Consider the following 26,069-nt stretch of genomic DNA (forward strand, 5'->3'; position numbering starts at 1 on the left):
GGTGAAACATTTATTTTTTACTGTGTTCCCTGCAAGGTACAGAAGGTAACTGACGGCGCTGGAAAATATCAACCTATAAAGTTGAGCAAGCAGAAGCCGCGGCTGGCAGTGCTGGCGCAGAGGGTGCACAAGGATGCTGGCGGGGACATGCCCGGTGCCTGGACGTGCTCCTTGGCATCTTCTCTTGAGCAGTTTCGAGTGTCTTCACGGAACTGCATGAAAGCAGAAGGGTTTATCTTTACGTAGTGCTTTGCACCAAGGCTGGCAGGGGGGGAAGCGAACTACCTGAGCAGTCTTGGGAGATCAAACAGGCAGGATTTATTAGTTTTAATATTAAAATATTAAAAAATCTACCCTGATCATAAACTCAGGGGCTTTGAGTCATTGGAGAAAGAGACATGGATTTTTTAAAAATGTAATTTTGGAGTTTAGAAGCCCAGAATAAGTGGTAATATTAAAATCATCACTCAAAGCAACCCTGTCTCCAACATACAAACCTTTTCTCCATCTTCTATAAAAGGCAAATCTTATTCTCACATTGCCTTTATGCCAAACCCGACAAAGGGTTGCTTTGCATGCTCTTTGCCACCCACTTCACCAAGGGATTGCCAGAGGTGTCTCTCCACAAAGTTATCCGTGTGTCTGGGTGTAGTTCCCTGCACTGAAGAGACTCTGCACCACTTCAGGGATTAAGTGGAATTTGGTGACAGGGAAGGTCTCGACCGTGACTTCGTGTTAGAGACAGTATCATGCTTATTGGAAGGCATTTTGGCTCCCAACTCCGGAGGACAGCTAGCCATCTCCTTAACTTTACCTGGGCAACAATCTGCATCGGATTAGTTAAAAGTGTGAATTTAAACTGCTTGTATAAGAACACTTTTTCTAAAGATAATAATGGCCTATTACCTTTCATTTAAATTGGTTCCTAATGGCGGTAAATAAAATGAAAAGAAATGGTTTTACCCAGCCTGTCTAAACCCCAGCGTACCCCCGCCGATAATCTGTGCAACTACCTTGTGCAGATGAGACCTGAGTCCTCCTGATTTAAAATCTGTCCCGAACATAAACAGGTTACCTTTCAGACATGTGAAATCTCAGCTCTGACATGCAATAGTTACCTTCAACTAGGGTAAGACACAATAGAAATGAACTGCATAGAGGGTTTATGCATAAAGTGCACTTTGAGGGAAAAAAAGGGAAAAAATATTTGAGTTAATCAGAGCATAATTGCTTCAAAATTTGGCAGTTCAGAAAAAATTACCAGCCTTTCTCTGCATAAAGAAATATCCTTCTAATGCTTTGCAAGAAACAAAAGCAGGCACAAGAAACTACAGTGGTAAGCTAAAAATTATTCAACTCTAAAAACAGATTGTAAAGTGAAGGGGAAAACTCCTAGGGAAAGCTGAGAATAAGGTTTCTTAATCTTACATGGAAGGGTTGTAAATGTGCAAGCTCAATACCTCACAACCCTTTTTGAGTAAATAAAGGTTTAAAACGTTCTTTCTTTAGCGTGACTGAATTCCTTTCCAATGTGACCTCAACATGCCATTCCTCTATCTTTATCTGCCGACACAGCAGAGCTGTTGACCTTTCACCACTGACCTGCGCAATCAATACACAGCCCACAAACTATCTCAACAGAAACGCTCCACCGACAAGTTTCTCCCTGGCTCTCTACGCCGCCGAGCTCTGCCGTTCCTCAACTTTTCCTCGGGCCCTCGCCTGCGTGTCGGCCTGACTTAACAAACAACACGGGGCTCAGAAATACATTTTCTTGGGCATTCCCTACCCAAACATGTTAAACCTGTAAGTGGTTTCTGCTGTTGTCTGCAGTCCCGCGAACTGCTTTCGTGTTACGCGTAGGATCTACGAGATCTCTACCTCACGCTAAGCACTTTGTGTTGACTTCCAAGGACAGACTTGCACAAACTGTTGGACAGTAAGATAATAACATTAGAAAATAAAAAAATATTATTAAAAACTTGCCCAAACACCGATTGGCAAAGTCTCATCTTAAAGAACTTCAGTAAACAAAAAAAATTAACACAATCAATTACAGATGCCTGGAATAAGAAAAGAAATTAACGCAGGTCAGAAAATACTCGCGTTATTATAGATGTCTTTCAGATGACTTCCAACGCTATAAATTCTGTTGTACTGTTAACACTACGTGAAAAAGGATCTGATGCAACATTTCTATCAATATGATTTAAGAAAGCAGCCTATGCGTTTTGCCTCAAACAGATCCAGATTTTAAAGGTGTTAAAAAATGAGGGAGGAGGTAAAGTGCTGCAACGTGTTTTACTGGGGTACAGCAAAGAGAACAATCATTCCCTGCAGTGGTTACAGCAAACATTCCGAAGCATTGATTAAGATCTGAGAAGCCAAAAGAATGAAGACTATTAGAGACCGGCCACAAGCAGCAATGAAACTAACTAGTCCAGAGAGTCTGTCTCAAACTGAGTGAACGCAAAGGTAAAGCAGAGGTGCAAGTACTGAAAAGCAATTTAAGATTATTAAAACTGAAAGAATAACAGTTTAAAGAGCTTATTCCTGTGACATGTAAAATGCTTAACAAAGATGGAGATTCTCTCTATATATATACATACACGCATATATATTAACTTTTTTTAGTGTGTATACATTTTTATATATACAAAATATAAGGAACACTTGCAATGGCTCTTAAAATGTTAATAATTGCTGATGCAAGACAGCTGAAATTTCAAAACCCAATAAGCCTGCTAAAATTTGTTGGAAATACTACTTTCTCATATGCTCCACATACTCCAGATCGATTTATTGTTTCTGTCCCCACCATTTAAAATAAAATCGGTAGCATGATTACAACTGTGTTTTGAATTGTTCTGTTAAATTAATAATGTAAATCAGTACTAAGTGGAGCATAACATGACATTCTTTTATACAGATTTTTTTTCAGTCTCTCTAACTTGCAAGTATGTTCTCTGTGCATTTTTAGGATCCACTAATGACAAAGATTAGCTCTTTAAAGGGCAGCGGCAGCAAAATCTTAGTAAAAGTGATCAAGTGATTAAGCTGCTCATTACGGAAGTGAGAGTGTTTGCATTATTGTCTGCACAGCAGAGAGCTGAAATGCATGTAGCAGCTCTGATTTATTTATTTATTCTTAATACAAGCAAGTAAGCACGGTTCATATCACAGTATTTAACAGATTGCATTGATGGATCAATACAATATCCCACTGAACTTAAACTTCAAGCAGACAAGAGCTATCAAAGCCTTTCGGTAAAAAACCCTTGGTCTTTCTCATTTGGGTCCAGATCTTACAGCCTGATCCTCCAAGCAGGATTTCACGGCTGGAGCCCCTGCGTTTCACCGGCACGTGGGCTGCTTTCGTCCATGGTCAGCGTTCCTGGAAGAGCCGCCAAGGCTCCCTGCAAGCACAAGAGTGACCTGCACCACACCCCAGGTATTTCTGAGGCGGCTGCTCATAACTTGGTGAAGGCGAAGAATATACACTTCAGATTTCTACGCGTTACAGGTATTTTCCAGTGTGAGAGTGGGAGTCAAACCTCCTGTTTGGGATTGCTTAAATAAACTGGCACAGATTTCCAGTCATGGGCGTCTGCAGCCCAGCACCAGTAAACACAGCTTCCCGAAAAGCCGGGCATCCCTCTTGCCTGGTCTGTAAGTGCAGGACAGAGGCGTCATGGCAGGACACTGGCTCAGGAAGGGAAGTGGTGTGACTCCACCAGACAAGGCAGAGATGCCACCAGGAGCCCTTGGCTACCAGCCACGGTCCTCACCTGACTCACACTGTCACCGAAGCCACATCACCCCACCACGCTGCGTGGACACAGTGCTCTGAGGAGGGAGACGAGCTGTGGCTAATATAGGTGGGGAAAAATGCAAGCCCACCTTCCCTTTTTTAACCTCCCAGAACTTGCAGAAAGCTCTTGAGATCCCAGCACTCTCCAGGTCAAAGCTATGTGGGAGTATTTGAGCTGTGCTGGGGTTTTGGGTTTCGAGTGCTGGGTTTTTTTCCTTTTCTTTTCTTGTTTTTTTTTTTCCTTTTAATCTAGACGGAATGAATTGAAAGTGCTGCTTAAGAAGAAAATAAGAATGCAAAACTGGAGAAGCGCCGTGAGTAGGTATATTAATAAACAGACTCCTAATTTCTTATCTTTGATGGTATTCAGTACTATTTTAAATATTCTCAAAAGAATTACAAACATACAGAAGGTCATATATAAAATCCCTGATGAAGCAATTTAATGCTAAATTGAAGCTGAAACTAGGTAAGCCCAACTCATGGGATCTTGGGTATTTTCAAAGACTAGAATAGAATCAACACTACCCAAGAACACCGTGTGTTTTTCAGATTTTTAAATATTTATTTCCTAAATTAAATAGAGTAGGTTTAGCTGGTTCTTACAGCTTAGCAGGAAACAATTTAATTTCCAAGCCAATTGTATATTGACAGTTGGCAACAATGGTTTTACTTTATAAAAAGAGAATGGGAAAATAGTTGTGTATTTCTGAAATGCTTCCAGAAAATTTCCTTTGAGAACACGTTCAGTGAAAAGTATACAAACAGGCATTAAACATGAATGTAATTTAATAAACATCCACTCGGCTATACGGTGTGATAAATAGGTAATAAGAATGTAATACAGGCATTTAGCTTTCAGCTTCCAAAGGAGCTGGAAGCTAAAACAATAATACTTTCATTAGACTCTCCTGCCTGGCATCAAAAGCCAATTTCCACCTATTAATATGGATTTCTATTACCTGCCTTGTGAATACTGTTAACCCATTTATCAAGCAAGAAGCTGTACTTTTGTCACTTATTACAAGCAGAAGGGGAGCAGAAGGATTGCTAAACCATGTAACATTAGAGCATCAGATTAAATCATTTGACCTAGAAGATAAAAACATTCCACTTACATTTAAAATGGAAAAAAAACCAAACCAACCAGCCCTGCTCATATTACAGCCAATAAGACCTCTCGCAGGATCAAATCTTTCCTTGCTGTGTCAAAAAAAAAAAAAAAAAAAAAGAAAAAAAATCACTGTCTGCAGACTAATTGTAAACTCGGTGCATGTGTAATTAAACATGCCTCATTGGTTCTCTTGATATGTCAATAGTGGGTAGGAGGAGGTTGATTTAAGTTAAACGACTCAAGTCTTACTGAACATTTGCCCCTTTCTGTGTCCTCTAAGCAAAGCATCATTTAACAGAACAACCTCAGCCAAATATGAGGAGCTCGGAATTAAGTGTTTATTATTCAGATGACAGCGGTGCCCAGAACACACCGAGCACTTTTCTAAGCGCACAGGGAGGCGCCGGGACAGATCCCTCTCTCTGCTCCTGATTTACACCAAGAGAAACGTGCCCTCCAAGCACGGAGCGGCTCTCCCGTTCCCCTCGCCCCGCGGCCGGGGAGGTGAACGGAGGGGCTGTGGTGCTATGGCAGAGATGACAGACACACATCTATTAATCACGTTTGTTGCTAAACACACTAAATTCCCACTTTCCCACAGCGCCAAAGTCTCCTTGTCCTCACACCCGTCTCTCTCTCAGCTGCAGCGAGCACCACTCTGCAGTTAACAGGTCCAAACCAGCACCGAGCTTTAGCCCCCCGTTACCTCACGGCTCCACCACTCACCTTCCTGCTAGGGTATTAAGACCGTAAACTTTTTCTTGCTGTTCGCACTGGATCCGATTATAAAACACATCTGCTTCCATGCCTATGATAAAAGCCCCACGATATCCACCTCACCCACTTTCTCTGGAGCAATGACCCAGGAGAAGTACTTGTATTCCTCCCACTCTACACATCTCGGCTACAGATGCCAAAAATACTTAAGACCTCAGTCCACAAGGGAGAGACAGGATCTGGTAAAGCAGCAGAACACGAGCAAAGTTTCTGAAGCTATACTTCAAGTTTTCTGCTCTCCATTCACTGAAGAAATGTGAATTCTGCAACTGGGATGTCTCAGCTTTCCTTGCCTCACTCCTCACTGCTGTAATCAGCAAACCAGTTCACTGGACTTCAACAGCTTAGTGCTGGTTTACCCCACTCACCTGGCTATTCTTATTTTGATTCAATTTTGTCAAACCATTGAAGTCTCCCCATGTGTTTCTTTTGGTAAGACTTCCATACGACTTCCACCCCAGCACGGCAGAGAGCTCCCTGCCCCACGCGCTCCAGTGGAGCCAAGTGACCTCCGAAATTCCTTCCGAGGAAAGAACATTTCTCTTTTCCTTCTTTGAAATCTCACAGTGCTCAGTAAGTCAGGGAGTTGCTCAGAAGCCTTCGAGCAATCAGGCCGCTCATTATAGTCCTCAATGAAATTATTACCAGGAGTAATTCTCAGTGCAGTACTACAGGTTGGCCAATCTTACATCTTCTTCAAAGGACTGGGAGAAGTGCTGTGGCTTTGCGAAACAGATTTTGAACTCCTCTTATGCTCTTGGGTAGTCATTTTATCCTGTACTTTTGCACACTCCATTTCTTTCTCAGTGGTTCTTTAATCCTTCTCTGTTGATGCTGCAGCTCAGCACAAGGACGGGTGTATTTCTATAAGCCATGTACTCAGGAGACTATCAATATGCATGCATGGTGCAAGGAAGAAACATATTTCTGCTGAAGAAGAACCAGAAGTTGGGGTCAGACGTTTTATATTTTAGCCAGATTTTGATAAGACATATTAGGAATTCATAGGGCTTTTATCACTTTCAACAGCAAGAGGATTAGACCCTACGCTGACAAGAGCAAGAACATCAATTGTTAGAAGAAATATGCGCCACACTGAAATACAGTAAAGCACCTGAAAGACATAACATACTGTCTAATAAAAACACTGTAAGCACTCTCAAATTCAACCCAGCGATGACTTGCCGAGTCAGTGCTTCATTTGTCTGGCAGAGCCAAAATTACAATGACTTCTGTTTTAATGCTCAAACACGCAACAGAAGCGCAAAGGAAAGCCCTGATTTAAACCATGGCCTCGCACAACAGCAGGGATTCAAACTGTGGGTAATATACTGATGCTTAGGCCACGGGACAGAAAGAAACAGTAAGAATCTTTATTTGGATTCAAAAATTTTATCCAGCGAGCTTGCAATATTGATGAAAAGATTCAAGTCTTAATTAAAAAAAAAAAAAAGTTGGGTTTTTTTGATTTTTGTTTCAAATTCGAGGAAAGGTAAAGATATTGACTCAATAATAATAACAATCTCCCCCCATGTCTGAAGAAAGACCCTAAAACCAAAAAGCATCTCAAATTCATCCTTCTTCGCTCTAAAATATTCAGAGCGCTGCAAATGTGTTACAAACTAAATGACTTTTTGTACTGAACTTCTAAACCCCTTGACTTTTAATAAGGTCGTGCATCATTTGATTTTAATTACAGATTTTTTTTTATCCCTTAAATTTGACTAAAAATGATGTGATTTACAAAGCAAACAAGCCAGTTAAACAAAGCTAATTAAATTCACTGGAGACAGCCTTGCTTTTCCCCTCAGTGAGTGTTTATTTCAGCTCCCAGTGCTCTGATAGCTCCTGACAGCTTGCTGGGACACAAGAAAGAAGTAGGTCAGGGTAAGCTGGAATCAGCAACAGAGGATCCCATTAGACAGGCTTGTAGGGTAATACGGAGATCGAGGAAGTGTGTGATGTAGTGACAGTGTTAGAGACACATAACAAACAGCCTGAGGACAGCCTCCAGCAGAACCGGTACATTTATCTTCCCTGTGTTATAATGACCCCTCGTACAGCTTATCCAGTTTGTGATTTCTCGTATGAGAGGTGCTGTGTAAACCTAACGACAAAAACGCACTCACGGTTCGCGAGACGATGCTGAGCCAGCGGCTCGTCTCCCAAAGGGCCAGGGCTGGGTGGGCGAGGGAGTGGGCCAGCTCCCGGGGGCGGGCAGCATCCGTCCCCCCTCGCTCCAGCTGGGAACGCAGCGAGGAAGCTCGCTGTGCACAGAGATCAAAGGAGAATAAGACTGGTTTCTCCTAAACCAGCTTCTAAAACATTATACGCGTGATTATGGTTGAGGTGCCTACACTGGGTCTGAAAATGCCAAGCACCCCCTAAGCAAGAAAAGCCGCCGTGGCAGCTAAGGGAGCACAGCAAAAACGCGTTACGGGGCACAAAAGATGCCTGCTTCTTACTGAGCTGTTGTCTGGGGGCTCCTGGTGAACCACCCCCCAGGTTCCTACGTGCCATCGGCACTGGCAGGAGGGCTGGGGTATGTCTTCTCATGCCACAGCACCGCCGCCTGTGGGAGCAGCTCCTGGCAGACGAGAGAGGCTGAGAAACCTGTGGTTTCTGCTGGCTTTCCCAGCTGGCAGCGCTGCATAATGAAGGAACATCAGCAGAACCAGGGAGGAGAACAAAACCAAAAAGACCGAAGTGATCAACGTAAAATAGAAAATGCTTTATGTTCCTACCACCGTATTAGATTTTTTAATGAAAAGTGTATTTTTACTGGATATGTGTATATACCTGGACACTTGCTCATGCAACTCTTCCCTCCCGAAGAAAAGAATAAGTGTATTTTTTTAAGTGCCTTGGCAATAAGAGCAGAAAACACAGCGTCATAAACTCTGCAGTGTAATATTAAGTCAGAGGCAAGTGGAAAAGCAGAGCTCTAACTCTCCTTGTTCTCATGACTACTGCTCACACCATTAAAAGTTCAAAGTCTCTCCCACCGTCTCTGGCAGCGCTGTACATACCCCAAACATTTCACTTATGAGACTCCATTTCTCAGGCTTACACACACAGCCAGAGAGATTCTCCTCAACTCCAAGCCGTGTAGCTCACATTAAAAAGAGAGCGCGTGTGCTATCTCAGAAAATAGGTACATTTGACAGGAACAATTTAAACCGCCATGGGCATAAACAAACACAAATGGAGAACGTTGTTTTATTTTGTTCAGAGCTCGGTACATTCCCTTCGCTTAGAGATGTCTCCAGCATCCACTTTACTTGAAGCGCCCAAGTGACTCGGTTTTCAGAAATGATGGAGGCCGTACTGATAAAACGGCTCGCGCTATTTCACGAGTTTAATTTTTGTCACCCTGACTTCATTTTCATGTTTATTCAATAAGAGTGCGTCATGTGCAGCATTCATCCCCTTCTTTGTTTCTAGTTACAATCTTTCCGCAACACAATTCATCTCCCGTGCTAGCAGCGCTTCCTGCTCTTCAGGGGGTCACACTCTATGCTCCCTTGCACCCACCCATTTTACGACACAACACATCCCTTTCCTGCAATTTTTACTCAAGCAGACAGTTCCACTGTGTTCGCAGAGGTTCTGTCCCAGTGACACCTCTTTGCTCCAACCCTGAGCATCTAGGTAAAACCCCCACCCCGTTAAATGTCACGAAGAAAAACATGCGTGCCCTAACAAAAATAGGCATTAAGATAAAAGCATTAAAATAAAGGAAGACAATGAGAATGATCAGAAGAGCACTGCCTGCAAGGAAGGAAGGAAGCTTTTAACAGCACTAAAATATAAAATTGATTTGTACACATATTTGATAAAAATCAATACAATTAGCAAGTAACTGAATACTAGAAAGGGAAATTGATTGCTCGAGGGCCCAGAGGACTCGGGGCAATCAGTCCATTCTTCTAGCTCCTCCACTCTTAATAAAAATTTACTTTTTCATAATCCTGCCTGAACTCTTTGCCCATTAATAATGCTGCTAAATAGCTCTTCTTTTAGCACTATTATTGCAGACCTACTTGAATTACATTTAGAGGCAGCTTCGAGTGGCAAGTCCTGGCCATTTTGCTATCTGCAGCACAAACCTCCAAGCAATAGCATAAAAGAATACTGGCTAATGAACGGGAGCACAGGAACACTTGAGAAGAGCTTATAAAATTAAGTACCAAAGTTTAAATAAACGGATTACCATAGAATTGATTTGCCACGTCAATTTGGTCAGCTTTTGCTGATACATCATTCCTTCCTCAAAGGAGAAGAGCCACCGTTTCGAAACAACTAATTAAACATTTTGAACCGTGGCCTTACAAGGAGAGCAGGGCTGCATTGCTCTGCTCTCCTGTCTCCCTTCTCTCGCCGAGTGATTCCTCACTGCGGTGTAAAAATTGTTACTCCATGGGAAACAGGAGGCTGAATTTACAGTCAAATCTAGACTAAATGAAGTGGCTCCTCCAGCCGCCATCTCCGAGCAGATTCCAGTTTCAGGCAAGGGCATCTTCTCTTCCTTCATTAAGGTGGGATTGGAGGAATTAAAACGCAAATGCTCTTCCCCACACAGAGGGAGGGAGGCTCCCAGCGCGGCCTCCCCAGGTGAGGATCTCCATTACAGCCAACCGGCCGTACAGCCTGGTGCAGGCAACTCGTACGCATCCACAAAGGAGGTTTCTCTTTCTAAAGTTCAGATGCCTTCTCAGATAAGAACTTTCTCAGGTTTTAAGCTTTGTCCATTGACTCATCTTGGTAGGAAGCTCTTTAAACCAAAAACGACCTTTGGGCCCTCAACACCACCTCTGCCAGTCTGCAGATGAGGGTGACACAGCCTTTGCTGTTAAGGAGGGCCCTGATTCAGCGATGCACTTGAGCATATACTTACCTTGAGCTCTATGAGTAGCCCTATCCAAACCAAAGGTGAAGAAATAATTTTTCCATATTAATGAGACCACTTGCATGCTTAAAATTCAACAGTATAATCTGTGCACTTACTAGTGCATCTCCGAAGGAACATCTCAAGAAGTCATTGAGTCGAATAAAATCATGTAGAGACCTCATCATATTCACTCCAGCAGAAACGCTTTTACTGCCGAAATCTCAACATGTACTTATGTCTCCAGTGGTCCAGCTGGACTAGTGACTAAACTGAGCCATTATATCGGCCTAAGAAAATATCCACGGATGCTTTGCAACTCAAGCAGCAATCTGTGGTGATGCCTCCATAAGGGTGGGTGAGAGACTACACTATCACCCAGCAGGGCACCAGCGTAAGCGCCACAGGTGCAGCTGCAACATCTGCTAAGTTGCCTCACTAAATTCTTCGGATGTTCTTACTCAAAAGTTTGTCCTGCTGCTTCTTTTTACAAAGAAGAGACATTAGTCTTCACACAGAAATAGAAACCAGAAATTACACGGTTTCAGTGCTGGCCTTCTTGGTAACCATGAGTAAACCGCTTTAATCTCTTTGCTTCAGTTTCCCTGCCTTTATTAATAAAGCAGAGACAGTAAAACTTATTTCACCTAACTCATGCATCTTTTGGGAAGATGAAATGCTTGTTCTGTGTAAAGTAGTTGGAAGATGAAAGGCATCAAGTAAATATTAATCATAGTCACCACACCTACCAACAGGATCTCCAGTAGGCTGATTTGGATCCGTGTTTGAAGAGTCTTTCTTTGTGTAATTTAGGAACTACGCTTTCCTGGAGTAGTAGAGCTGAATTAAAGCCAATCAAGAATTCCCATGTTAATCGGCCTTCTTGCCTTCAGAAGATCATAAGAAGGATGATGCTTCCATTTCAAAAGACAGCACAGTGCTACAGAATGAATTACGCCAAACTGGCTGAAGCCCATTTACACCGTGGTCATGGAGGAAACTATAGGAGTTCATCCACCAACATTCATCTCAGAGCACAGACACTTGTAAATCAGCTCCTATTCAATAACGAAGCGTCGAGTGACTTGTTCTTTCTACGTGTGAAAAAGCTCTCAGAGAGAACTAAAGAATCTTTTACTTCCCCGTCTGCCTTTATAAACACTGAATTACACCTCCTTACTTTGGAGAAGCTACGATGCTTCAGAGCCAGCTGTGAAAGAGAACATTACCATCTTAGGTTGACAGAATCCAAGGCCACCTTAAGATCGCAAATTTCTGTTGAAGGAGATTTGGGAAGATGGTTCACAGCAGGGGGGTTGGAACTAGATGAACTTTAAGGTGCCTTCCAACTCCAACCATTCTGTGATTCTATGATCAGCAGCTCAGCTGATCTTCTGAACCAGCTTCCCTGGCACAGTGAGGCGCACCGACCTCACGCAGACGTGCCCACCAGGCCGGCCCGGGGAAAGCTGGTGACGCTGCTCCACGCACTTTTGCTGTTCCATGTGGGTCAAGAGACAGATTATTTACTTAACATCTTAAGCAACTCCTGCAGCTCAAACAGCTCACGCAACCACAGCTGTCCCGCTGGCAGTAACCGGCAGGTTAGCCAGGTGAAAGCAGTCTTCACTATTTCTGCCTGGACCAGTGAATTTACACAGCAAGGACAGCGGCGCAGACACACCTTGACTTTTGTCCCGGTGCTATCACCGGCTGGAAGCCAAGTGGCACGCACCGCAGCTGCACGCTGAGGAGCAGTTGGTGCTTGGGTCAGCTGTTCAGTAGCTGGGCTGCTCAAGCACTGCGCTCGCCCAGAGAAAAAAAAAAATCTTTCCAACAAAATAAACGAAGCCAACGCACACCCGCGGTCACAGGGCCATCAAAGGTGTGCAGCCCCGGCACCGTGCCCGCTCCCTGCCGCAGCTCCACCTGCCTCCACAGAGCCGACTCTGGGGGAGCTCCCTGGAGCACCTCTTCACTGCTGCTACGAGAATCCAATTTCTCCAGCAGCGCAATCACAACAAAGGGATAAAAGCAAGAGTACGAGGGGGAAAAAAAAAAGTCACAGACTTGAAAAAGACAACGGAGGTAAAGAAAAGCACCGTCTATAAGTCACAGAGCACAGGAGTAGTTTGCACACAGGAAGCACTGCTGGTGTGGAAGCTATAGGAGATGCTGGACCTGGCAGACCAGGCACATGGGCAATCCCAGCCCTCATGGGTGATCCCAGCCCTCACGGGGTGGGCCTGGATCTGCTGCGCCTCCGTCCTCCCCCCAGATACCCACCCGGCTCCCTCAGCTCTCCCTCCGACTCCTTGGCTTTGCCCTCCCTTCGGTTCCAGCCCGTCGCTGCTCTCTCTCCCCTACCATTGCCTCCTCGTACTTTGGACCTCTTCACCTCTGCGCCCCGAGGTCTCTGGCTCTCCATCGGTGGCTGGGGCAGCCCCAGCCCGGGCCAGCCGGTGCCGCAGAGCTGCTCAGCACGCACCTGCAGTGCCGGTCCACCTCCTCGCCCTGACCCAGCACAAACAAACAAATTACGCTACAGACACAGAGCTCTGCTCCAAAAGGAAATGACCACTGGATGTTGTTGCTTAACCTTTCTTAATAATGAACATGTATTTCTTGAAAATATATGCCACCTAATCCCCTCGGCATTGCAAACATGTACACCAGGACGGTAATTTAAGTTAATCAAGACCTAAGCTCCACGTGAAGTTTAACAGTTTGCTTTGCTACGTTCTGGGCAGCAGATGGCAAAGCACTCAATAGGACATTTTCTGCAGTCCGCGTACAAAGGCCTATACCTGTTTCTGTTCTGGCTGTGAACACCAACGAAGGGACACTCACTGGACTGGCTGAAGTGGGTGACCATTTTAAATCCTGAAATAATAAACGTGTAGTGACCAATACAGATGCTCCTCCAAAAGGAGGACTCCTGGGCAGCCAGAATTGGTCATTTACCTACTAGTTCACCATTCCTGCCATTCTTGGATATGATAAAATTAAAGCTACAGGCTGGTGTAAGACTTTCGGTTATTAATCCGCACCTTACCTGTACAATTACCAACATCCAAAATTAGTTCCATGCAGGCGAGTAGTAGGGGGTTTCTTACACAACAGCACTTGGCATTGTTGCTGTAGCTCACAGTCTTTCTGTGCACGCTGTCCTTAAAAATGACCCCAGAGGTTAGGTAGCCTGGCACACGGGCATCAGAAACCAGCCCAAATGGCTAATTTGGATTTCAAATTGCTTCTGTGGACAGTCACTCAAATGCTCTCTATTTGGCCAGATTTTTGGGGGTTCAGGTGAGGGGAGAGAAGAGCTGTCAAGGGGAAAAAAAAGAATTTGTAGAAGATGTGTAGAGACAGAATGATTTTAAAGAAACAACAATTAGGACTGCCCAAGTCGAGCTTTCTCCAGGTATATTAGAGTGACTGGTAAGCAAAGGGGTGCGCAATAAACAGTTCAGCCTGCGACATTCAAGATTTTCATAATTTATAACCAACAGAAGCCACACACTTCTTCAAAACACAGAGCGCACCCCCCAGCATCCAATTAATGGTGGTGTGTACAGTGAACACACTTACACTAATTGACTGGTCCAATAGTCACGGCTGCCCCCAAGCATTTCTGGAAGTAGCATTTCTGCAGCAGCACCGTGCAGAAATGCTTCACATTTATTAACTTGTTTGTTTTTGATTGTTGGATTGGTTCCCCGTTCCCAAGGCACTTAGATTTATTCTCTTAGCTTAACACTACAAAGTAATCAAATCACTCCGTTACAGCTGACAGACTGTAGGAGCCCTGAAGGGGAGGGGAGAGAGGCATCAGAAGAAACATCTACATTTTCTCTTACATCCTTCACACTTGCCGTAAACTTTAGATTTGACTCATCTACATCTCTGGAATTCAAGAATACTGAACTTTAACTGACATGGGAAGTTATTTGAAGATGCAGGACTTTCACTTGAAATTAAGGCTGATCTACCTCCTGGGATCAGGGACCAAGGTTCACTTCTCATAAAGACTGAAAAGCCCGAACGCACTCTCCTTCTGCTTCAAGTCAAACGCAAGTGTTGCTGCAACCAAGACAACATCCTTCCAACGCTATGTAAAGTTCAAACCAACCAATCCAGAAATAAGAAGAGGAGAGGAGATGGAGGATTCAAACATGCCTTTGTGCCCTTCCATCAAATGTATAGAATAGGTAAGAACAGGAAGACAAAGGAGACGGCTCAGAGAGTCAAGATTAACATGGAAATTGAGAAAAAGGGCATGCCTTTGGTTGGATTTTGACTGTGTCTCTTCAGTACAATTTATTTTCAGCTTTATGCAATGCAATATTAGAAAATGCTTAGCGCACAACCCTTGATGTAGAAGACAAAGAGAATTTTTTTGATTTAGCCAAATTCCAATGTCCTTGTCTAATGTTACCCAATGCAAAATTAGAAAGAAATTAGTGCTTGCATGATCACGTGTGTTCAAAAATAATTTGAATGACCCACTGCTTGAAGTATGGAAAGGGTCCTCTGTTATTAGAATCCAAACATATTTAATTTTAGACTGTACTCAAACTAACAGTGTAAAGCTTGAAGACAATCCCCCCACAGTTGTTTTTTTTTTTAATCAAGAAAAACAACAAAACAAAAATTCATGGAGCCTGTGATCAAATAATCTTAGAGTTTGGACATAATACGCCAACAATGTCAGGCATTTCAGTGCAGTAGCATCAAAACTAGATATTTACTGCTTGGTGGTGAGTAACCCTTTGAAAAGGGAGGAACAAAGATTCCTTTTTAATGAGTCACCATTTGGCAGTCAGAGATCAAAACCTTTTGCCTGTATTTCTGACTGCAAGATTGTATATATTTGGGGTTTTTTTGGTCTGTGTAACTTTATTTAAATCAACAGAGATAATTAAGAAAATAAGTAAGTTAAAGGAACAGGAAAAGTGAAGTCCTTAACAGTAACTGAGCATCAGCCTGATCTACTGGGTTACTGAAACACCAGATGAATTTAGAAATGATTTCTGTTTAGAAATTTGGAATTGTGAAAATCCTAGTAAGTTTTAAAGTAACTAGGCAAAACAAAATGAAATTATACTCAGCATCTCTTCTGATAACCATATAAAATGAGTGTTGCATAATTATTCTTAAACTAATGAAAAAGTTTACATACTAAGTGTTACATACTAATGTATGGGGGAAAAGCTTCTTGTATGTGAGTGGAAGCGTGTACGACAAATGTCTTCGTAAAATATTAATTTATTTGCCTTTGCCCAAAACTTAACCTATGACGATCTGTGACCGAGAATGAAACATTAAATACATGCCTGAGAGTAGATGCCATTTTTGTCTTTAAATCTTTTCTTTCCTCCTATATCAAATTCTGAAGTTTCAGCAAAAAGGAAGGTACTATGATGGGACATGGCGGGGGGGTGTGTGTAAAAAAATCCAACTTCATTGGCATTATCACCAAAGCAAAGAAATAAAACTATCATTCATGCTGAGGGGGTCTTAGAGTAAGGATGTACCTGCCTTTATTTTGAATATAATTTTCAACTATGTGAAAAGTCCCAAAAGACCTCAGCTAGTAACAAGCACTTCTGATTTACAGAATATTTAACTAGTTAAGGATGCTCAGTGTGAAGGGTAAGGTAAAGCACCATTACTCCCATTTTGCAATGGACAAGTGAGAAACTGGGAACTATTTACTCCAAAAATTGCCTCCACCTTTGGAGGCCTGTGGGGCTACCGATAGTCAAACCTTTTGAAAAAGAATTTTGACAGTTTTGAAATTAGAGTGGGCATTATTCCGGCTTGGCTTCTACCTTAGGAAATCTCCAAACTGTTGTATGAAAACTCATATCCACAAAAATCAGAGCAGGGACTTAGCACTCACTCCACACTGCTATCAAAGAGCCACCCCGTGAAACTACTGAGCAGCAAAAGCCTCTCCGTACCTTACTGGCAGCTCAGTGAGCCCTCCCGTCCCTTACGTCACTTGATCTTAATTTATGTGCCATTTGCTTGTAGATTGGAAGTTATTAGAGTAAATAATTACAGTAACTGGTTACAGTTTGGGAATTGAGAGAACCAAAGAACGAATTCAGAGGAATAACCTGATCTACTACTGTAAAGAGAATCAATCATCCATCTCCTTCCATTAGTCTTTTTGGCAATCCTGTGTCACTGTTGTCAGAAGCCTGGATAACGATGCCACATTAATTCTCCTTTTGAGAAAGGGACTACAAGATTTGACTCCGTAACTGTGTCCTATCTGACCTTGGGGAATCTTTGGGGGAAGTTTCCCACCAAATGCGGCTACGGTTTTTACTGAAGGAGAATTACTGAGTTGGGCCCATGCTTTAAAACTCAAATGCATGACACAAAAATATACAACCAGTCTTCTGTTTCCACTAGAAATAAATTGTCAGCACATAACCAACGATTTTGCAGATCCAACCCTATGTGAGAAATTATACTTCCAAAGTCATTTCCACAAGCCTGCTCAGAGGTGAGGGACACAGGGCAGAGCGAAGAGGCAGCTACTGCAAATCTCTCCTGTAACAACAGTTCTTTTGACTACATTTACCTAAACTGAAGATCGGCTGCATTTCCCAATACAAACCTTCCTGAAGGAAAAAACCCCTTTGTTGTAAATATTACAGGGCAAGAAGAAAAGAAGAAAAGAAGAAAGTCATCCAACGTTTCATAACAGAAACAGGCTCACTCCCTTCCTTCAAGACGACACGCTGCTCTCGATGCAACGTGAACTGCAGCATCGCTGATGTCAGCGTGAGCAGGCAGAAGAGGACATATGGCCTTTTGTACTGTTCCCAAGATGCCGCATGTTAAAAAAAAAAAAAATAATAAAAAAGATAAATTCAAACCCCATTATCCAGGCTGGAAGAAACCCAAGCCATCGTAAATGTTTGTTTATTATCATTTGGAAGACCTTTTTTAGAAAAAACAACAAACTACTCTTAGACATATAATCCTAAACGCAAATGGTGGATGGGAATCAAGCAGAAACCATGCATGATTTGGGGAAAGGACGAATTATTTGGGGGAAACTTTTGCTGCCGTGCTTATTTGAGTATTTCTCTGTAACTAGATATCATTTCTATTACTGTAGCTATGACTAACGAGTTAACAACACTATTTACACTAGTACTGTTGTATCATTAGAAACAACAAGATTATGTACTTTAATTCTAATGCCAGCACAATTATTTTAACACCAAGTGTGTCAGATCTGACTCTATACTCCCTAAATTAATTTCAGAGTAGTGGCTAAATAAAATGACATACTTCTTTGTGCTTTTGTTATAACACGCTCATGTGCAGCAAACTGTGAAGAAAATGTAGTAATTAGAGGTTAAATTAATCCCTGACAGACAGGCAGCTTAGTAAAGCTGGGCTCTCTTCAGAAAACATAGCATAAAGCTTGCCAGTCTTTCAGAATTGGGCACAAAGAACAGGCAAGATTGGCAAGTCCCTCACCACCGCAATCCAACCAAAGGGGAACGCTGAAAAGTCGGAGTAAGTCTTCGAGCAGCCAATTCGACCCGGCAGATCTTGTGACAAACGTGATTTAGAGCTCCAAGCAATTGTTGCTGCAGCCGCTCTAACTGCCTCGTCAGGATCAACCACTTGAAATTAAAGCCAGCCCTTCGCACAGCAGAACAGGCTTCTGACCGCCGTATAATCAACCTCGAGATGTTCATAAAAGCGAACAATGGCATTATATTTCACAACATAACTAGAAAGTTACCTTGCTGCTTCTGATTTTAATGCAGGTAATGGATTTCGTTGCCCACAACAGAGTAAACGTGCTGCGTTACTGCGAAAACGATAACTAGGTATGTCTCGGGTAGGTGTAACTCACAGACCTGCCCCAAGTTCTGAGGTACTTAATTCTAGAGAAAAAGAAACTTCCACCGAAATCCAAAAGAAAAACAATGCAGGACAAAAGAGGCGGCCAGATCATGTTGATGATAGCCAGTAAGCGTTTGGTTTTTGCGCGTGTCAACAGAAGTAAATGTTTTTTCCCATCTCTCTAGCTGTGGGACGACAAAAGTAACTGGGCTTTAAACCCATGCAAATACAGCCTGTTTTCAGAAGGGCACAAACTTGCTCTGCTCTGTGCAAAAAAGCACTTGGGCTTCCCCACGCTGACAAATCCCAGCGCAGGAATTGCAGAGGCACCACGGCGTCCGTCCCGCTCGACGTACACCGTACCTCCGAAGGTGGAAGGTGCAAAAAAAGCAGCCTCCCCCTGGGCTAACCCTGACGCCGCTCAATAGATTGCCTGACATGGGGTGAAACAATAATGCAGTTAACACCCTCCCCTGCAGAGGTAATCTATATCGTGTCTGCGCCAGGCTGAGCCCCCAGCTGTCCCTGCCCGAACGGTAAAGCACGACGGGCGGCTGTAGTTGGATTACTAGGTAAAATCAAAAGAAAAAGATTTAAAAAAAAAAAAAAAAAGGAAAAAGCCCGTATTACAATTAAAGCAAAAGCAAAACAGGGGGCTTGCAGTGATTGCAGATCCGTGTGGGAGTGCATTAACACCACCGGTATTTCTGTACTACCCAGATCATCAATTATTAACAAATTAGGACATGCCTGATGGGGTACTTATGTAACACTTCTTTATCAATAAAACTGCCAAGTCCCTCGCCGGGAAAAGCAGAGTGGATTTCGACAAGTCAGAATTCGACGCCTCCTTTTGGGCAGGGTCTGAGGACAAGTCCTGGTTTCCCCTTCCTCAGCCCGGCCACCCATTCCCAGAGAGCAATTCTGGTGGGTCAGCAGCCCCCGCACGGAGCCCGGGGCCACCCCAGCCTCCCGTCAGCAGCCACCCTTTAATCAGGTCAGTGCTTATCAATGGCTCATTGTAGCCATGAGGCAGCGCTGGGAGTGACGGGCCATACGAAATCCCGCATCCCCCTTCACCTCCCATGCCTGGGCCCCACTGGCACGTTGCTGGCCCCATGGAAAGAGCCACTGGCCACCCGCTCCCCAGGCACAGCCTGTGTCCCCCCGCCGGTCCAGCTGGTAGGGAGGGGAGGGGGAAACCCACAACTCCTTCTCCTGCGCTACCCTTTGGGCACAACTGTTCCTCCACAGGAGCAAAGGGCCAGCTCAAATTCAGCCTGCAGAGACAATATCCTTCGCCTGGCATCGTTCCCATTTCACCTCCTCCAACAGGTGAGAGCGAGCAGGGCAGGGGGCATGTAACAACCCCCTTCCCTGTTCAGGGGCCTGATCCTCAAGCCCTGTATTCTAGCATCGGATCTGAGTCTCTTCTAGTACAAAACGAAAAAGGGCTGCTAGGCTGGGCCCTAACGGGAGAAAGTGGGGGGGGTACTCTCCTCCCGCCCGGCCTAGCAAACACCTTTCAGTTCATCCGAGACGCACACCAAAGTAAACAGCACTAAAAAGAGCTACTGCAACTTTGCAAGTAAACGTTGCACCAAATAAGTATTTTCCTCTTGAAGGAAAGTAATGACTTAGTGATACATTTTCTTCCATTTAGAAAACGAAAATTATTACCAGCGAGGAGGTTTCCCAAGAGGAATAAAGACTCTTCGTAGCTCATTTGCATTTGCTAGTTATCCCTCTCCAACTGCACCGCTCTCCGGCAGCGCAACTGGTGATTTCAAAAGCGATGGAGTCATATCCGAAGAGCCATGAGCCCTGCTTACACTGTCACCCTGAGATATACTTTCATTTTGCACAGAGCTAACAGTCCGGTCCATGGCAACTGCAATGAAAAATATCTACCAGGAGACAAGAACATAAAGTGAAACCTTTAACTGACAAAGACTTCAATTTTCTGTGCAAAGCGCCAGCAGTAATAATAAAGAACACGGGAAGGAGACCGTGATGCAAGCACAGACTGTTTTGCAAAGTTTCCCTTCAGCTGCTGGCAGCTCTGAAATGGGTTACGGGAAGTTAAAACTGTGTTATTGATCACTGCCTATTCTGCAGGGCTAGTTGGTTGTGGGATTTTTTTTTTTTTTTAAAATAAACCAGCATTGGTCTTTTGCTATTTTCCCTTAAAACAATAGTCCAGTATCTTCAAATATCCGGTCCAGTCTGAAGCAACACTGACAAGGGTAGTACTAAACGCCTAAACAGTTTCTTCAGATATTTGTTATGCAATTGCCTTTTCGAGTGCACCCCATTTATGGGTGCACAAAACAAAACTTGCTCTGAGTACACAACGGTATCGCGCACGTTTGGCATTTTACAGCAATGCTCTAAAGTTCCCCTTCAAAATTACTGGCAAGGAAGGAAGTTCTGCATAATTTTAGCACTCAACATCTGAAAAAATTAGAACAGTCCCAACTGTTCTTTGAGATGTATAAAAGAACAGTTGAAAAACTTACAGTTGACTGGTGCTACCTAGGTTACCCGTCAATGGCATTGAAACTGGTATATTATTAAGAGAGGTGTATGATGGGAATTGGTTTATTGTGCTGATCCATAGTAACCAACTCCTGTTCGTCCATCATTTATCTCTCTCACCAGCGACATATGGGTTTGTCTATTCACACTCTCAGCATTCTCTCTGCTCCAACAAACAGTCAGCCTTTTCTGCTGGGATAAGGAGATTTTTTAGTTACATCCATTATGTGCGTATCAACATTTATGGCAGGAAGATAATTGCCAAAGAGCTCAGGGGGATAAAAGCTCCCTCTTTATAACACAAACCCCCTTAAAAAATCAATATTGATATAAAACAGTTGAACGCAAAGCCTCGGTGTGTCTTCTGCTTCCTTCAGTTCAAAATACTTTTTTTTTTTTTTTTTTAACATAGCAAGTCAAACTGGAACATCAGGTAGAAAGCCTTCGTAATGAGTTACACTACTGCTCTGCTCATATAGCAGTGTACAATATTAATTGTACCTTAAAGAAGTGAGTGGCAAACGTGTCAGGTATAAAGAGGGTTCCTTGGAGAGGCGCCAGCATCATTTAAACTGATTTAGCTATCTTTATTTGGAGACCATACAAATTACTAATGAATGGCAACTTCTAGTCACCTTCGCCTAAATGTTGAAAAACACTGACACTCAGAAACAGCCACCACGGGGGAACAATGAGAACCTGGGGATCCTGCCTTTTTCCCTGTTTAAGGAGCTCAGACAACCTTCTACGACTCCTTCCCCCAATTTAGATAAATCCATTTGTCACAGCTTCTGCAAGATTTACTTCACTTTCCCATGGCTACGTACTCATAAAAGTTATTTTAAGGCGACTTTCATCAGAGTAGCAAGTAACATAGGACATTTATTGATTAAATGACTGGGAACCAGTGAGTTGCACTGTACTTAACCTACAGGACGACTCAGGGATTTTACTGTTATCCTTGCCCTTGTGTTACCTCCTGCCTTCCTAACTTTTGTCTCTCCCGAAGCCAGTTCCTAGGTCAATACTTGTCCTACAGTTGCATCCGGGCAGGTTAGCGACCACTTAAATTGGGGCGAGAGTGTCAGCCCCACACCTCGGATCATGAACCCTCACAGTAAATCTTCCTGTACGTTCAGAAAGCATCTAGCACAATAGCTCCCTAATCCCATTTTAAATCCCTGAATGCTACCACATTGTAACATTTGTAACAAGGTCAGTAAAAAACTAAAAGCAAACACACTGTATTTATAAAACACTTCTACCTGTGTAACAGGAAGCCATACAAAAGAATTTTAAAAAATATAACTGCCTCCTGCAATTACTAATCCCACCCAAGTCCCTTTAACAACTACCTTAACTTTAAAAAAATCCAAGAGACGTTGCAGGTTTGAACTACTTAGTTACAAGGGACTAAAAGTGAAGCCCTGTCAATATTTGCTTTTCTGATTCTGAAGTATTAGCTAAAAGGATTAAAAATAGAGATTAAAAACCTCAAGTTAAAAAAGCACCCTCTGAAAATAAAAAGCTAAATTAAATTTGAGCCGCTCAATTCTAAACATGAAACAGCTTTTCGCTCACTCGAAAGGAGCTGTTAACTGCATGTTACCTGCCTTACAATATATACTATTTGTTTTTTATCCCTGAGCAACAGACTATTTCCTGGTTGAGTTTAAAAACTCAGTGACGTTCCAATTTCAACCCACACATGTGTGTCACTGTCAACGTCAGTGGCAGGAAAACATTAGAAGTCACCCCTTGCTAATGCTTTCCTAACATGGAATTTCCTTGTATCTCGCTCCCTCAGCCCACCTCCTCCCTTCAGCTGAGCGCATCTTTCCCAAATTGCTTCCCCCTCCCCCCTTCCAAACATATGGCAGGGAGCGAGAACTGAAAATGGTCAGTGCTAGAACTAGATCGCTGCTTTTTTAGGTGTTAGCGTGTAACTTACTCAAACTGCTCTTGCCTGCCTTGAGCCGGGGAGCGCGGCCGCAGGCAGAGCAGCCCCCCCCGAGCGAGGGAGCTTCTCCCACCGGTGCGTGTTTGCCTCCCGAGCATCTGGCACCCCCCACCCCCCCCCGCACACTGTCACTGCTGTTATTGTACTTGCAGTCAGCTTCTCGCACGGCAATACACAAAAATACGTTCCGGCGGGTAGAGACCGGTTCGGGGTGGCGGGGAAAAGCCGCTCCCGGCGCAAGGCCCCCCCCTTCTCCGGGGGATGCCGGGGCGCCCGCCGCCGAGCCGGGGGGGAGCCGAGCCCAGCCGAGGGGGCCGCACGCAGCTGCCGGGTCCGGCAGGTTCAAGGCCGTTCCGGCTCCCTCTCTCCTGGAGGCACCATATGGTCCATCTCGCACATCAGCAGCTTTATTTCCCCCCATCAGCTCGGCCCAGAGGGGGAGCTCCGGGAGGGGCAGCCCCCCTCTGCCCCCCCCAGCCCCCAGGGGCGCGGGCATTAGGCATTACCCGGGGATTACGGGGCTCAGCGGGGGAACACTCACATTATATAACGGGGGGGCATTCCGCCCCACCCCGGCCCTCCCAAACCCCCCCTCTCCCCCCCTCCAAACCGAGGCGGCCGCACGGCGGCGGGGGGAGCCCCGCGCCTCCGCCCCCGGCTCGGGGAAGGGGCCAGACGCAGTTAATCTCCCCGCTGGCGGTTCGGGGGAGGGACTGCGGGGTGTGTCCCCCCCCTCCCGGTGCCGGAGGAGGAGGAGGCGGAGGAGGCAGGCTCTCCGTGCAGCCCCCGTGCCAGGAGGCTCCCGACAAGGGGCCGGTGCCCGACAGGCTCATCTGCTTCCGACGGGGAGAGGCGGCCGCCCACCGCCCCGCACCGGGGACACCGCCCGGCGATCGCGTCGCGCAGCGGCCGCGGCTCGGCGGCGCCTCCCGGCCCCCGCTGCCCAGCCCCGGGCTCCGCCGCCTCCCCCCCGCCGCCCTGCCGGGAGCACCGTGGAAAACAAAAGCGGCCTTTTAATTTATTGTTCCGGGGGGGCGAAGGGGGGGGGAGAGAGTGGTGTGAAAGGAGACCAAAGCCCGTTTTCTTCCAAGAAGCGGCCGTTCTCCCCGGGATCCCTCCGAGTCACCCTGGTGACAACCCCCCGCCAGCCAAAGCCGAACAAAAGCCGCGGTGCCCTCGTCCCCGGCGCTCCCCCGAGCCGAGCAACAGGCCGGGGAAGGCGGCGGAGGAGGGACCGGGAGGAGGGATCGCCGATCGACGGGGGGAGAGGGGCAGCCCCTGCCTTAGAAGGAGACGCGGGACCCAGTCAGCGAGCGCCCTGTTTACCCTGCGATTGCTCTAAACCCCGATCTTAATCACAGGATGAGAAACCAAAACAGTTTAAATCGTGAGTCAGCACGCATTTTATTTCAAATACTCGCACAGGCTCGGGGAGAGCGGCAAACGCGCCGCCTTTGCACCAGCTCCCTTCACTTTGGGGCTATTCCCGTTTCCAGAAAGGCGCACACGCGCACCCTCGCCAAAACGGCGGCTGGGCGCTGGGCTCCGCACTCTTTTCAGGAATAACCGAGGGCTCCTTCTGGGCTCGGCGGAGCCTTTTGTTCAAAATCCTGCCTATAGAACGTGCGCTTCAGACTCCCAAAATAACCAGGCACGCCGCTGCCAACGCGAATACCACGAGTTATTAAAAATAATAATAATAATGCAGACCAGCACTAGCCCCTCTACGTGTGCCACCTTCCCGGAGGAGTCCCCTTGCGATGACGCGTTTGTCCTTCCCTGCCCGTTTGATCTAAGTTTAAATGACCCCCCCCCAGCGCCGGGCTGTGTTGACACGGGGACGCCACCCGGGCGCACCTCACGGCCCTAATCCCGCTGGCCCCCGGGCCGGCACCGGCGGCATCCACCCACCTCCCCTTCCCCGCGCGTCCCCACACGAGCCGTGACACGGAAACCCACGGAGCGTCGCCCGCCGGGCGGCGGACGGGGCTGGCCGGCGTGCCTGTCCCCTCCCCGCCGCACCGGCTGCCCCGCTGCCCTGCCGGGGACCGTACCGCCCCGGAGATCACCTTGTTCACCACCATTTTAAAGCCTACGGACCCCTTCCCTCCTCTCCCCGGACTGACATCGGCTCTCAGCAGAAAGGAGGGAGAAACCTTCACCCCAAGTTCCTGGTCCCTGCTCCCTCAGAGCCCCGGCGCAGCCCCCCCAGAGACGAACGAGCCGGGCAGGGCCAGCACAAGGTGGGCACTTTCCTGAACCGCCGGCAAAGTTTACAGCCGCGCCGAGGCCGGGCCAGCAACTATTCCGAGGGTGCTTAAGTCCTTTTAAATCAACTCCTACTTTTCCAGCCCGTATCGATTTCAAATGCTACTTACTGGAATATGTGGCTCCATGCGTGGTGCTTCTACCCGCTGGGAAACCAGCAGCATCTTGGACTGGGGATCAACCGGCTTTTAGATCCACTTTGGCTGTATTTAGCAAAACCCAGCACCGCCAAGGACTCTGAGACTGTTTTCTCCTTTTAGGTTCCAGACAAGTTCATCCTGGCGTTGCAGTTTGCTAATGATTCACTGTCTGTCTCAATCTGCTCACTACATTTCCATCAACCCACAGCTTCCTCACTTAGAAGGTGGAGTTTGTGGGGTTTAAGTTACTGATAGGCATATCTAAGTGCTGTGTCACTCAAAGAGGAGGAGACACACACACACACTCTCACACACACACACGAACGGCTCCAGGCTTAAAGGGGAAGTAACACTTTCTTCTCTTTAGAAACTGGAAACCTCACAGATACAAGGATTTTATTTTATTTTATTTTTTCTTCTGTGCACGAGGGCGAAAATCATGCAGCCTACGGACGGTGTTTTAACACACAAAAGGCTGCTTAGCAGCTCGTTTACCACCTTGTAGATCTTCAAGTTCATTTAGTACAAAAGTGGGGTAGCTCAGAAATATACTGGCAACTAATGGATAATTTCTTTTTCCCAAATCAAAGTGTACAAACCACTGAAAAGATAGCCCGAGGCATGAAGTGTAGAGGTTTGAGTTATTCATAAAAAGTGTCGTTTCCTGCCTCTTGATGCCGTTACCATAC

The 26,069-nt window shown here is 45.4% G+C and overlaps 1 protein-coding gene across 1 annotated transcript in view; it reads right to left on the minus strand.

Moving 5' to 3' along the window:
- Window positions 1–25,624, minus strand: part of MAMLD1 (mastermind like domain containing 1) — an 84,404-nt gene extending 58,780 nt beyond the window's left edge. Inside the window, exon 1 of the mRNA XM_054214683.1 lies at window positions 25,351–25,624. Within this exon, the coding sequence (XP_054070658.1) occupies window positions 25,351–25,404 (54 nt within the window). The 5' untranslated portion in view covers window positions 25,405–25,624. The remainder of the gene's footprint in view (window positions 1–25,350) is intronic.
- Between the last annotated feature and the right edge of the window lie 445 nt (window positions 25,625–26,069).

The sequence above is a fragment of the Rissa tridactyla genome, chromosome 9 (assembly GCF_028500815.1).
Source record: "Rissa tridactyla isolate bRisTri1 chromosome 9, bRisTri1.patW.cur.20221130, whole genome shotgun sequence".
Classification (NCBI taxonomy): Eukaryota; Metazoa; Chordata; class Aves; order Charadriiformes; family Laridae; genus Rissa; species Rissa tridactyla.